The sequence below is a fragment of the Beta vulgaris genome, chromosome 2, assembly GCF_026745355.1.
Source record: "Beta vulgaris subsp. vulgaris cultivar EL10 chromosome 2, EL10.2, whole genome shotgun sequence".
Taxonomy (NCBI): Eukaryota; Viridiplantae; Streptophyta; class Magnoliopsida; order Caryophyllales; family Amaranthaceae; genus Beta; species Beta vulgaris.
Window position 1 is genome coordinate 52,691,984 of NC_079203.1, and position 13,237 is coordinate 52,705,220.

The 13,237-nt window shown below is 37.6% G+C and overlaps 1 protein-coding gene across 2 annotated transcripts; it reads right to left on the reverse strand.

The window, feature by feature from the left end:
- Window positions 1–1,788: 1,788 nt before the first annotated feature.
- LOC104906099 (RNA-binding KH domain-containing protein RCF3) lies at window positions 1,789–13,138 on the reverse strand. Of its 2 annotated transcripts, none has more exons than XM_010694822.4 (8): window positions 12,881–13,138; window positions 11,792–12,450; window positions 10,002–10,472; window positions 9,587–9,832; window positions 9,279–9,494; window positions 6,815–6,870; window positions 6,630–6,729; window positions 1,789–2,519 (listed from the first exon to the last, which is right to left on the reverse strand). In XM_010694822.4, exons 2-8 carry the CDS (start codon window positions 12,404–12,406, stop codon window positions 2,121–2,123), a joined length of 2,103 nt encoding a protein of 700 aa, XP_010693124.2. In that variant the 5' UTR covers window positions 12,407–12,450; window positions 12,881–13,138; the 3' UTR covers window positions 1,789–2,120. The 2 variants fall into 2 exon arrangements, with proteins under 2 accessions (XP_010693124.2, XP_010693120.2); XM_010694818.4 differs by having other exon boundaries at window positions 11,792–12,411; window positions 12,881–13,137.
- Window positions 13,139–13,237: the final 99 nt, after the last annotated feature.

Sequence of the window (13,237 nt, forward strand, 5' to 3'; positions counted from 1 at the left end):
AAATCTTCTATACAAAGAACTTAGCATCTTACTTTTTTACATGTTCTTGGTAAATTTAAGTGCATTTGATGTGCAGACTCAAATCATACTAGTAACTCTCATCAACATCTCATCTCATGGATTTGACACATGACAATGCTTTCCAAATTTATCGAAGAAAACTTTCCATATATGTAATAACTAATAAGACAAATAAGAAATATGAGTGTGGATGTAAATGACTGCGTTTCATGACAATATATGTAATCAGAGAGAACCACAAATAGTGAAAGCTTCACAATTCAGAAAAGATGGACTTTGTTTCTTGTTTGTCACGACGTATCATAATTCATAAGTATACCTACAAGGTTACAAATGCGTCATTGATAATTCAAGAGTCACAAGAACACTACCATTAAACTCGCTAAAGTGGAGGAGAATAAGTGAATAATAACGCCTCAATAGAGAAGGTGACGATGAATGTTGTAGAAATAGAGCACAAAATTAACGATACTAGTTCAATCCTGAAGTCCAATTCTAAGAAAAAATCAGAACTTATTCCATGCATGGCCCAATTTTTGTTTTTTGAATCGGAAACCAGAGGATACTTATTTGCATCCCACCCCATCAATATAGGGCTTGATATCGGTGGAGAGAACTTTGAATTACTATGGCTCTTCCCAAAAGCATGATTAGCATTCAAATTCTCAATCCATTAGAGACGATGGATTGTTGTATGACTAAATATTATCATATTCCAACGAAGATTAGACACTCTCCTGTTGAAGGGCATGATTAGTGTGAAAAAGCTCCAAGTTTAGCTTGAGCTACAGTATGGATTCTCAAAAGTTGTCTTGTGCCTCTTCGTTTGTAACTCCAAGTGCCTCGGTCTACTCGCCAGCGAAGTCTACTTTACAGATCACCAATTATTCCACCACAAAGATGATAGTCTACTCTTGATCCCCCTCCAAATCCGCACAACATGATGTTGTAAAGCGGAGAAGACTAGAAGTCCTAACCCTTGATTTTACAAGATGCGTGTTGGCCCCAAAAGGAGTTCATCTCGTTTTACTCAAGACATTTGCTATCCTTGTCAGAATTAATATTATGCCCCAATCCCCGATGTTTTAGTAGGCTTGTACATGTTAGCTTAGTTATGTAGTGTTATTATTAATGCAAATTTTTTCGAAGTAAAAAAAAAAAAAAATTCTCTACATTTCTAATAAACTTTTGCGCATTTTACAATATTTGTGATTTATCAATATTGTTATAGTATATTGCTCACAATGAGCATTAATACTTGTCAATTTTACGTATAAATGCAATAGCTCCTCACATACTCGAGCCCACTTAGTGACCTTAAGGTCACAACTTCGTTCCCCCCCCCCCCACTAGCCATCCCCCCAAATACTTTTATCAAACCTATAAGATGCCATCCCTCTGCAAATAAACAAACTGTAAAAACGTTCTGAGCGCTTGTAGAATACGAAGCACCAATATAGAACAGAGTTTTGGCTAAAATTAGTCATGGAGATATAACTAGTTTATGCCTTTAAACTATAAGGGTTTTCAAAGGATGAAAACTTTTGTATGCCATTGTTTGCAATCTCTTCTAATCTCGAAAAAAAGGCTAAACGGAAAAATTGTTCCTCAACTGAATGCAAGCAAACGCCAAGATTATTTGCCAGATTATTTTCTTATCAATTGATGGAAAATAGCTTTTCCAAATAGCTTGATTAGATCTGAATTCAAATTATCAGCTCTACATTATTATTTTTACCAATAATGTTCAGAAGCAGTAGACAGATATTATCCTAAATTTCAGCCAATCTCCACATCTATTAGGCTCAATTAAAAAAAAATCCGCCAATGATCTATCAATACAGAGATTAAACTAAGTATGCAGATCATAAAACTCCTAACACATTACAATAAGCTTACAATTTCCTTGAGCAGAACGGGCATGATAACGATAATCAATACAGGAAAACAAGCCCTGAGAAAATGAAAGAAAAAAAAAATTAAGACAAGAGTAAGAAGGAACGAAAAATCACCCTCTAAACGACCACAGTTGCATTACTAACTTCCCATCAAACTAATAAATTTCAGCTATATGGTACAAAAATGCTCAGAAATAGAAGTTAATATTGGTAGGAACCGTGGGCTGTAACACTCTGGTAAGCACTATGCTGAGCATTCATGTTTCTGTAGGGGCTCTGCTGTGCATTGTTCTGTTGATAAGGAATTTGATGGTGATTCTGATACGGACTTTGATAAGAAGTTTGCTGCGGAGGCATGCTGTGATATGAGCCTTGTTCTTTTGGTTCTGGATAGGATCCCTGATGAGGATTGTGCATACTGTGATAAGTGCCTTGTCCTTTCGGATCTGGATAGGCTCCCTGATGAGGATTGTTCGGCCCGTTATAATTATTATAATTAGCTGGTGGAGCAGGATAACGGTCAGAGCCACCACGAATGTCAACCACGGAATCAGACCCGCCATGGTATGGATCATGATGCTTCATTCTCATTCCAGGAGCCTGGATGAAATACAGAATAACATATTAATTCAAGACTTTATGTGAGGAACACATTAGTCAATCATATCAAAGTTCAAAGTGCTAGCTACAACAGCCAAAGCTAACCGACAGATTAGAATAGGTAGTCAAACCTGACCAAAGGTGCAGAATGCAATGTACAATTTTACTTCACAACTCCCAACCCATTTGGTGGGAGGTAATAGATAATGGTAATAGTAAATCATTTAAAGGCAAGTTTACAAAGAAAGTCTCATCCCAATGCTCAGGGTAATGCTTCTCCATCCTAAAAGGCATCTTTAACTTCATAAATTTCAATTTTCACTTCAAAGGTGGTATTGAGGGGTAAAGGAAATTTGCAAGGAAACATATGTTTGGGGATAAACTAATGAAGTTCCATTGCTGAGGAAAGTGGCATGAGTTTCTTTACAGAATTGCATACTTCCTATGTTCTAAAATAAGTGCAACACTATTAGAAGTTTCAAAATGAATGCAACATTACTTTATCATTGAGTTCTATCTCCCTCTCTTCATCACATGGGTCCATCTATCTAATTCCCTCTATCTCGCTCCTCTCCTTGGTTCTTGTGCCTCACCTCTCCCCTCATGTTGCGTGTATTTTTGAACAGAGGAAGCATAAAACCATTACTGTTAATACCATTTAGTACTGGCTAATAACAGGCCATACATAGTCACAAATTCCCAATTCTTCCAACATTTTATTCCAAGTGCTCCAACCCACTCGTGAGAATCGCTCTCCACACACATACATATATATCCCAGGAGCTAACAATACAAACATAAAGTTAAAGATTATTTCATCGTTAAGGACACAATACAACCAGGACAGTATTAATAAAGTTACTCTAGGTCCTTAAAAATAAAATAAAAATCATACTTAAGTCCTTGACGATAAGAAAACACAGACAACATTTCCATTTTAATTTTACACCGTTCTTCAATTTTTGGAATTTTTTAACTTTATAAGCCCAAAAATCATTATTTAAACATTATTCTTCAATCACTTACTCTTTATGCAAAAAAAAAACTAATATCCTATATTTTCCCGTAGGGCTATGCTAAATTTCAATGGTGCCTATTTTAGGGTTCATTTAAGGAGCAATTGATCGAAAAATAAAGTTTTAAATAATGATTAATTTTTTGGCTTAAAGACTGTCATAATTTTTAAAAGATAATTCGAAGAATGAAGTAAAAATAAATGGTAATCAAGTTCCCTTAAAAAAAAATGAAGTTTGTGGTTTATTCAGCAGTTACCCTCACACTTTTCAAAATTCACCAACTACCCGTCAGTTTCATAGTAATACATTAAAATGCCCTTAATGACTAAGAGTGGATAACTCGTTAGTCATAAATAATTCACCGCTCTAGCCCTAACCCCTAAAACCTAACCGTAATCCACAACCTGATGCCCTAACCCCTAACCACCCAATCACCACCACCTCCCCCCACCCCACGCTCCCTCCACCCCCCACCCCACCCTCCCTCCACCCCCTTCACCCGTGTTATGTTGTTTCTCCTTCCCCGTGCTGTTTATGCTGTCTGCCGCAGCATTCCTCCCCCTCCCCTTCGATTTCCGCCAACGTCGCAGCTCGTGGTTCAGACGACTCACCTCGTGGTTCAAACAGCTAGTCTCTTTGTTGGGGGGGTGGTGGGTGGGGGGTGGGTGGACGGGGGCGCAGAAATATGTAAGGAGTGGGGGAAGCGTGGGGGGTTGTGGAAATTTACGAGGGGTGGGGGGATGGTGGGGGGCTGCGGAAATCTGCATGGCTGGTGGGAGGGGTGGGGAGGGCTGGGTTAGGTATTAAATTAGGGGTTAGACTTAGAATTAGGGATAGGGGCGTAGACTTAGATGAACTAATTAAGGTTAGAGGATTTAATTAGTGTTAATGACCAACCCAGTTAAACGACGTTAGTCATTAAGAGCATTTCGATTTAATATCATAAAACTTAGAGTTACCTAGTGAATTTTGAAAAGTGCAAGGTTACCTCATGAATTTTTTGAAAACTCGAGGGTAATTGGTTAAAAAACCGTTTTTTATTGTTAAGGACCTAAAAGTAACTTTATTAACACCGTTATAACTAATACTTTTTCAAACTTCAGGTCCTTAACAATAAAAATCTCATACTTTAGGTTCTTGTTGTACGGTTAACTCCAAAAACTAGTTTGTAAGTACACTCCATTTAAGCTTTAGGCACTAACAAGGTTGACATGTCTACTTGTAATTTGGAAAAATTGACATTACGAGTCCCAATGGTCTTTAAAAGGTCTCAACTTTTGATTTTCTCATAACGATCCCAACTTTATAAGGAATTTTCCAAAAGCGATCCTTTGCCTTAATTATTCAATTACATTAACACATGATATTCTAGCATAAGTCTTTGCTTTTAATTAGCTCAAGTCAACTAAATAGTGTGACGTATCCAAGTCGGTCAATCTCCTATGAAGTTGGGAGTGCTGTGAGATAATCAAAAGTTCGGACCTTAAAAGCAAATCAGTCATACTTTGGATTGATGGTGTCATTTATTCCTTTTAATTTTTATATCCCTTAAATTCAGATAAATGTTAGATAAGCAGGGTGGGAAACCATAATTTCATAATTTTACATATATTAGGTCAATTCAAGAGTTGTACAATTGTAATAACTGGTAAGTCAACAGCCACATTTGTCACAAGTCAACAGCCACATTTGTTAGAAGTCAAATTGCTTGTATATATTCTCAGCCTAAACACTACCAAGTTCAAAGAGAAACATTTAGATAAGCACATTATATGGCATGTGAAAGGCTATGCTAGCTGCAGAACAAATCAACTCATCTTCCATAGAAAACTTTTCCAGACCATCCCAGCTTACATTTTACAACCCAATCAAATTACCTTTCAACTCCCTATGAATGAGCACAATAAGACATTACCTCAATGTAGGAAAACGGAGACAGTATGAGAGGTTCAAGAAAAGGACAATCTAAACCCAAAATTGTTGAAATTGGTAGTGTGTGTAAATTGTAATACCTTCTCATGAAGTTCAATTCAAGGATTAAGATTTTAACCTTTGTTTTTTCTTTTCAATTATTATTTATGAAACAAAAACCTTCAAGGACCATTTGGTTCAAATAATTGGAATGGAATGGTATGAGGACGGTAACCCTATGGTATGGATTGGAAACAAATACCTATTTTATTAGCTGTGGTCCATTCAAATTAGGGAATTTAGAATCATTAACAAACAGTGGAGGTATGAATCTCAATCCATAGAGAGTAGTGTAATGAGATTCAGGGGGTTTGGAAGGGATGAGAGACCTGTGGATATGAGATTCCATACCTGAGTTACCTCAACCAAACAACATTTTCATCTTCAAAAATATCACAACCGCTCAAGAAACTAATCTGAGCATTTCGCCTAACCTCCACGTTACTATAGAAACTTTCCATAAATAAAAAGCAAGAAGGCACCAAAGGTGAGCGAGCATTACCAAAAAAGAAATAGCCCAAAGCACTAATTTATGTCAAATCATTCGGTCATAATTCAAACCATATTCCCTGGTAGACAAAGTGAGGACACGTGTTCCAGCTAAAAAGACCTAAAATCAACCTGAATTTGGGGGTGACCAGGTCAGATGTCAATCTGATATTGATCACCTTGGAGGGCAGTAAGGTGCATAAAATCCCACTCTAATAAGAAGCTATGAATCCCATGCTTACAATAGCACAATAAACTTGAACACACAAAGTGATGCTTCGTTAGCCAGAAAAATGATACACCCTATTGTCCTATCCTGCAACCAGTCATCGAATTTTTACAGCTTAAAAGATAAAACATTATTTTGCCTTTACCTTTCCTCTTTACAATCTGGAAAAGACTAGCTCATGAAATATATATAATAAACGACTATCAGTTTATGAATTTCTCGAATGGACCAATCTATTCTGGACAAAAGGTCTACCCGTCCATTAACATACACCTAATCGACATTCGACAATGCGACTATTCTAGTTCTTAAACTGTGACACAATCTATCCTCAAACATGAAATAGACAAAAGGAACCCAAAATGCATTAAAGAGCTAGTTAGAAAGAATATTGCAAAAACATACCTCAGGAGTACTGCCGTAGAAACTTCCACCAGCTCCAGGAGCAGAACTTATCCCACTATTTGGGTAGTGAACCTCATTAGAACTATTAGGATTCGTGTACCTACAGAAGAGGGGGGGAAGCTGATAGGCAAAATAGAAATAAAACAAATAAATTTTACACTAGGCCAAGTCAAAATTAAAAGTACCGAGATGCACTTGGCTGGACTGGATAACTAGGAGCCTCATAGTCATGCATGCCACCCTAGGGAAAATCAAGAAAAGGGTAAGCAGTTAGTACTCATCAAGTTTTGCATAATGCATAACTACATAAACTAACAAAAATATTTTCTTTTCAAGTATATGCAATATATTTAGAATCAGAAACATCTGAGAATTTTGTCAACCGAGGGCACGAGCAACATAAACTACTCATTCATTACATTAACGATTCAACTGAAGGAAAAAAGCAGTGAGTCATTAATAGTGTTTCTATAAACAGAAGCAAATAAATAATTTCCAACATTGCACTGGAAAACAGACTTAGACCAACTCTCTATAGGCACAAGGCAAAATGCAGCAGTGCGCATTGTGACAAGGACAAGCGTTAGTTTGTTCAAGAAAAATATTAATTAAAAATCAAATAGTATGAAAATATATATTCACTAGATTTTTCATATAATGCACCACATATACCAAATGAGAGCGGGAATTGATAATTATCAATTTTATGGAAAACAAAACAAAAACAACTTAGATAAGCCCCTAGAACAGTGCCCCTTACGCGGAAGAACCTTGTGGTACTCTGAAGGCAATCATCTGATGAACATTGTGCCTCAGCGCTCGGGCTGTTAAGCATGCCATTGCAATTTTTCGTGCACTCTACTAATTTCTTTCCAATTTCCTTCCTCTCTCTCCCTCCAGTTTCTACCATCCAGACCACCTTCAACACCATCATTGCAGCCACTAGAATACTACCTCTGTCTCTTTTTAATCTACCCACTTTCCTTTTTAGACCATTTCTTTTAGATCTACACACTTCCACTCTATCTAAAAATGGTAACCTTTCTCATCATCTTTCCCGACTTTTTCAACCCATCTCATCACACATATACTCTCCCCTCAAATATTTTATTTTACTTTTGTACTTTTCAAAAGCAGATTTCATCATTTTGCCTCTCTCTCTTACTCTTGGGATTATCTTGGTTTTCCCCCGAAACAAAGTGCATAAATTTTTGTAGGAACGAAGATAGTACCTCTGAGGAAGCACAAACATGGGATACAACTTTTAAATGAACAAAAGTCGCACACATGCACACTTCCAGCATCGGTATTAAACAAATATTCATAGGCCTCAAACTATATTAATTTGAGTCGGACATGGGTTATATGATACGAATACATATTTGAGTCTCCAACTTGCCAAGGATATAAGATTAAGACACAAAGACACTTGAATTTGGAGACCAAGTACAGAGACAGGGTCTTCTAAAACTTTGCATACAAAGTTTACCAAGAATAAACTATACATCAAACATGAAACAAATTTTATCAATAAATTAAGGCTCACAACCTAATAGTAACTTGGTTTGATGCCAACTCATTTTTATAGAAAAGCACTATATATAAGGACCCCTTCGTTGCAGTCTCTGGCGTAGGAGGTGAGAGGCAATGACCCATGTACTAGATTTTTTTGTAGATGTTGGCATTTCTTTATCATATCCCCTCTTTAATACTTATCAAGTTAAAAAGTTACAGCACCATTAGAGCCATGCCATTAATGACAAATTGGCAGAACAAATGATGTCAAGTTCTCACATTCACCAAATTGCAGATTGTGAGCACAAAATTGACCAAGAGTAGGCTATCTTGCAGCACTGAACACAGTCAAGTGAGTGCCTACATCTCCAACTGCAACTCCGATCACTGTGATTTGGTGACAGAAAACTGTCTGTTAATGTTTCCCTAGGTTTGTAGCTCGGACTTTTTGGTTTTTATATGGATTAACTTGGGTGGTAATTAAGCTGATATGAAGTTCTAATAGTAATTCAAGTGGTAGCACAATTTAAAATACTTGGAAGTATTCCTCAAACATGATTATTATCTCTATCAACATGAGATAGTCTTAACTCTGACCTTCTGTTAAAAGATGGCTCCTTTACTAATTCAAAGTATATGGCCTAAAATCGACCAAATCAAAAACTAAAATAGCACTTATGGAGCATAGAAATAGAAGGCAAAGAATTAAAAAAAAAAGATTAAAACGTAACATGCATGCGCAGATTGCGGTCAGATACTGAGTAAAATTGTCCTACAAAAAAATCACAGCCCAGGATATAGTCATAAAATATCGTTTATCATGTATATCTACATGGTAAAGATAGACACATTATCTTTCTATATTTCCTTTATCTTGAATTAGCACCAGTGTCACATAATTCCCTAATCTCCCCGCGAGATGCGATCCGAAAAAACCGAATTATATTTGCTGTTTGGCTATTTTCAGCCCATTTTGGGCGAACCGCGAACCGAAAAAGCGAATTATATAATGAATTATGTTACACTGATTCTCACCATAATAAAACAGCGGCTACCATCCTCAACTGCAGAGAGTATGAGATACACCAAGAAAATATTCATAACAGGCAACCTTTCTAGATGGAGAGAATTTACCTTGACAGCATTGTAGCTACCAGAGGATCCCATACCAACTGGACCAGTTGGGGGACCTCCTCGAGGAAAACCTCCAATGGGACCATATCCTTGGACAGGTCTTGGAGGAGGTGGAGCTGGTTCTGCTGCAGCACTACCATCCCTCAAGCATCGTGCCCTTAGCCTAGATGCTATCTCTGCCAAGGCATCCTTGGCTACTGCAAAACTTCCGGACACCTAGAAAGATAGTTAGCATTGGCATGAGACCATTCCAAAGATAACAAAGCAGAGAGCCAAATCACCATTATACATTGATAAGAATTTCTTACCTGAACAAGCTCCTCATCTTCTGAAGCACACTCAGGCTTTTCATCCTTAGAATATACACGAATGTCTGCCTGTGTTCTCCTTCTCATTTCATTGATGATTGTACCTCCTTGACCGAGGAGGCACCCAACCTTATTAGAGGGAACTAATAGTCTTGTAGTAATTATACCCTTCTCAGATACCTCGCTTACTTTATTTTGAAGCAGAAGAATTGCATCAATGGTCTGTGATCTTTCGTTTCGCAATGTCTGAAACAAGTCACATGCAGCATTCAATGATGAGTAGCAACTAACTCTTTCAGGTTCACGAGAATTTAAAATGTTAAAAAACGATCTCATGCAGAAGAGGAATAAAAAAATCAATGGAGAACCAGAGTGTCTAGTAGATTCTTCCTTAACGCAGCATAGAATGGATTACCTCAAAAGCCGAAACACGAATAACACGCTCCTCTGACTGGTTAGATGCATCTTCAACATGAATACTTGTACCAGTCTCCTGCTGTAGCTGTCTCACATTGATGCCTCCTTTGCCAATCACTCCCCCAATCTTGCTGACTAGACATAGAATTTTCAAGGAAAATTCACCTGAAGGTTCAGCACCAGGCCTGGCCAGATCATCATCAAAAGCCCCCGGGTTAAATCCAGGATGGCGCCCATAGTCCTCCATCCAAGGTGGTGGTGGCATGTGTCGAGAAGGATCCCGTGGAGACCACATAGGGTCAACTCCACGAGGCGGAGGCATATTTGTCAAAGGAGGACCGGCAGCATGAAAACCTGGGCCTCGAGAAGGCAGGGCGAAATTCAAAGCTTTCTCTTTGCGTGGATTTTGATGTAGCAATGTTGAAACATCATATAGTGCTCTCTTCAGAATTGTAGGTTTTCCTTGCATCTGTTTCAAGGGCGAAAAAGGGAACATGAACAGTGCATAAACAACTACTCAATGGCCTCCTTGTAAGCATATTCCACACACAAAAAATAAATCCAGCAAGAAATTATATTGCTACCAGCAAATAAGACATCGACAAGAAGAATAAAAAACACACGCAATAACGACAATGAAGCTCAATAGACACAAAAGAAACCTAATTACACAGATGTAACTAAATGGCACAATTTTTCTATACCCTTTGTTAACATAAGAATTTTCAAATCACCAACTCCCAACATTACACTTAACCAAATTGAATACAGAGTAACATTAGATAGCAGTATAGCACTTCAAAGAGAGTCATATCATACACAAGGCAAACATATAGATCAAAGCATAGAAATGCTGCAAGTTCACACTTAGAAGATTACACAAGTATGAGATGATGCCAAAACAGAACCATCAAATGACCTTCACAACAGAAGAAACAACCATCAAATTTTACAGCAGCTAAACTTAGCTCTGGTAATGGTGTCACGTGCTCTAGTAAAGTTGGAGTGCACTGACACCTTACTGATTGATAAATGATACAAAATCACTGCTCCCACACATGTCAAATCTAGAAATCCTTATTCGATATGGCAACAGCAACTTAGCTTCAACTTTAAGTACTTACAGGTTACAAGAATAAGCCTTAATAAGGGATCAGACATATCCTTGGTCTTACCTAAACACCATAGAAGGATAAAACTTTGAAGTATTCAGGAGGGTTTTGGTTACCAGCCTCCAAAAGGCCAGAAGCCAGAGAAACAGGCACCTCCTAACACAGTCCTAATTAAAAGTCCAACCCAATTACAATAATCCCCACTTACTAAGCAGTGAAGGAGCTCAAACAAAAAGGTAAGGAAGACTAATGTCAAGGGCAATGATATGATTAAAGTTAAAGCACATGAGTTCACTATGGATACTTGTATAGTATATATAGCAAAAGAACAGAAAAACCGCACCCACATAAATCGAAAGTGATGGGAATGACTACTCCAACACACTCGCTTTGTCCTATTATGTTTTAGTAAGTCAACAATGCATCCTTATTAAAAAAACTATTCAAAGGAAAGTGCCAAAAATAAGTTATTCACATGTTTTCTTGTTAAGCTCAGATGTCAATACATTAAGTACATCCCTGTTTATAATGTAAAAGAGAAAAGTTACTTGATGGTACAGATGTGGAAAACCTGCAAATTTTCTGGACATTCCAAAAGGAAAAACGAGGAAATATTATGTCTGTGGGACAGAGGAAGTATATTATATGCAATAGGCTAAAGGTCAACCAGCAATACCTGCACAAGTTCATCGGTACGTAGGGCACATGAAGGAAGATGCTCAGACGGAAGCACGCGAATGCTGGCACCAGTCTCACTCCTCAGTTTCTGGATAACATCTCCACCTTTCCCAAGAAGACATCCTACCATGTTATTCGGAACAAGAAGCCGAGCAGTAACTATGCAGTTTTTATCTTCGACATCTTCCCCTCCACCCAACAAGTCTTCCTCAATAATCCTGTCATGAACTCTCAAGAGAGCTTCTTGAGCAGGACAATGTGATGGCATGGAGATCTCATTTCCATCCTCCGATTCTATCTTCGAGGCTTTGTCGGGTGGACTATAAATCATTATCACCCGCTCATCCGATCCAGGAATTGAGTCAGAAACCGTTATTTTCGACCTAGTCTCTTCTCTCAAGACTTTAATAATGCCACCACCTTTACCAATAACACTACCAATTTTTCTCGACGGGCAAAGTATACGGTAAACAGTGTCAGTTGGGTTAGGAACCTGAGTGTTCTCAATATTATCCTGCCTAGGGTTACCCCATTTTCCTTTCTTGCTCGGCCCCTTCTTCTTAAAGGCAGTGCCTTGACGTCCTTTAAGAACACCCTTTTTGTCCCCTTCCATAGCTCCTACTCAAAGCAAAACAAAATCTGCTCAGTCCCAAAGTCCTACGAATCGCAAAAATTCACATCAATCATCAAAAACACAAACTGCACCAAATTCTTTCCTACAACAGTACGCATAACTAACACAAGTATACAACCACCTCAAAAATCAAATTTCTTCAAATTACCAACAATGCATTCACACGGCGCATAACACGAAAAACAAATTAACCAATTTATTCAGCTCTTAAGATCCAACGCTAAATTATCAGCTCATTATACTAACTTCTACACATTTCTTAACAATCAATCAAAAAAAGAGGGGGAAAAACAACGTTCCAGATTTAAACAATTTAAGCAGAAATTCACCCAGAAATCAAAAAAAATCGATAAAATAAAACGTAAAACAAGCAGTAATTCGAACAAAACTAATAAAAACAAAAAATTAGGGTTTAAGCGGCGAAGTGAGAAAAATAGTGCGAGAAAATGTTACCGAAATGAGAGAGAGATAATGTGGAAAAAGGAAGAAAGATTGATTGAAACCCTCACTGAAGTGACTGCTACTCGTATGAATTCTCCATGTTCGAAGAATTCGATGCGAAAATTAGGGTTCTTTTTTCGTTTCGTTCTTCTTCTTTCTTTTCTTGTTTTTCAGTCTATTTCTAAATTTTCTGCTTTTCGATTTTTATCCCGTAAAATAAAATGTTTCTTTCTGGTTTTCTGCTGTGTAGAGTAATAGTGATCACAGAGGATCAATAGTATGGGCTTAGCCGCTTAGGTGATAAATTAAACTCCACGCCTTTTTTTGTACTAATGGGCTACCTGAGCTTCATTTGGTGAGCTCGTGACT

Excerpts from the sequence above, each read along its gene's own strand:
- LOC104906099 (XM_010694822.4), bottom strand. The coding sequence starts at position 12,406 with ATGGAAGGGGACAAAAAGGGTGTTCTTAAAGGACGTCAAGGCACTGCC. Across the intron at positions 10,473-11,791 it reads GTACCGATGAACTTGTGCAG|ATGCAAGGAAAACCTACAAT; the intron begins GTATTGCTGGTT and ends CCCTTGAAACAG. Across the intron at positions 2,520-6,629 it reads TCTACGGCAGTACTCCTGAG|GCTCCTGGAATGAGAATGAA; the intron begins GTATGTTTTTGC and ends TATTTCATCCAG.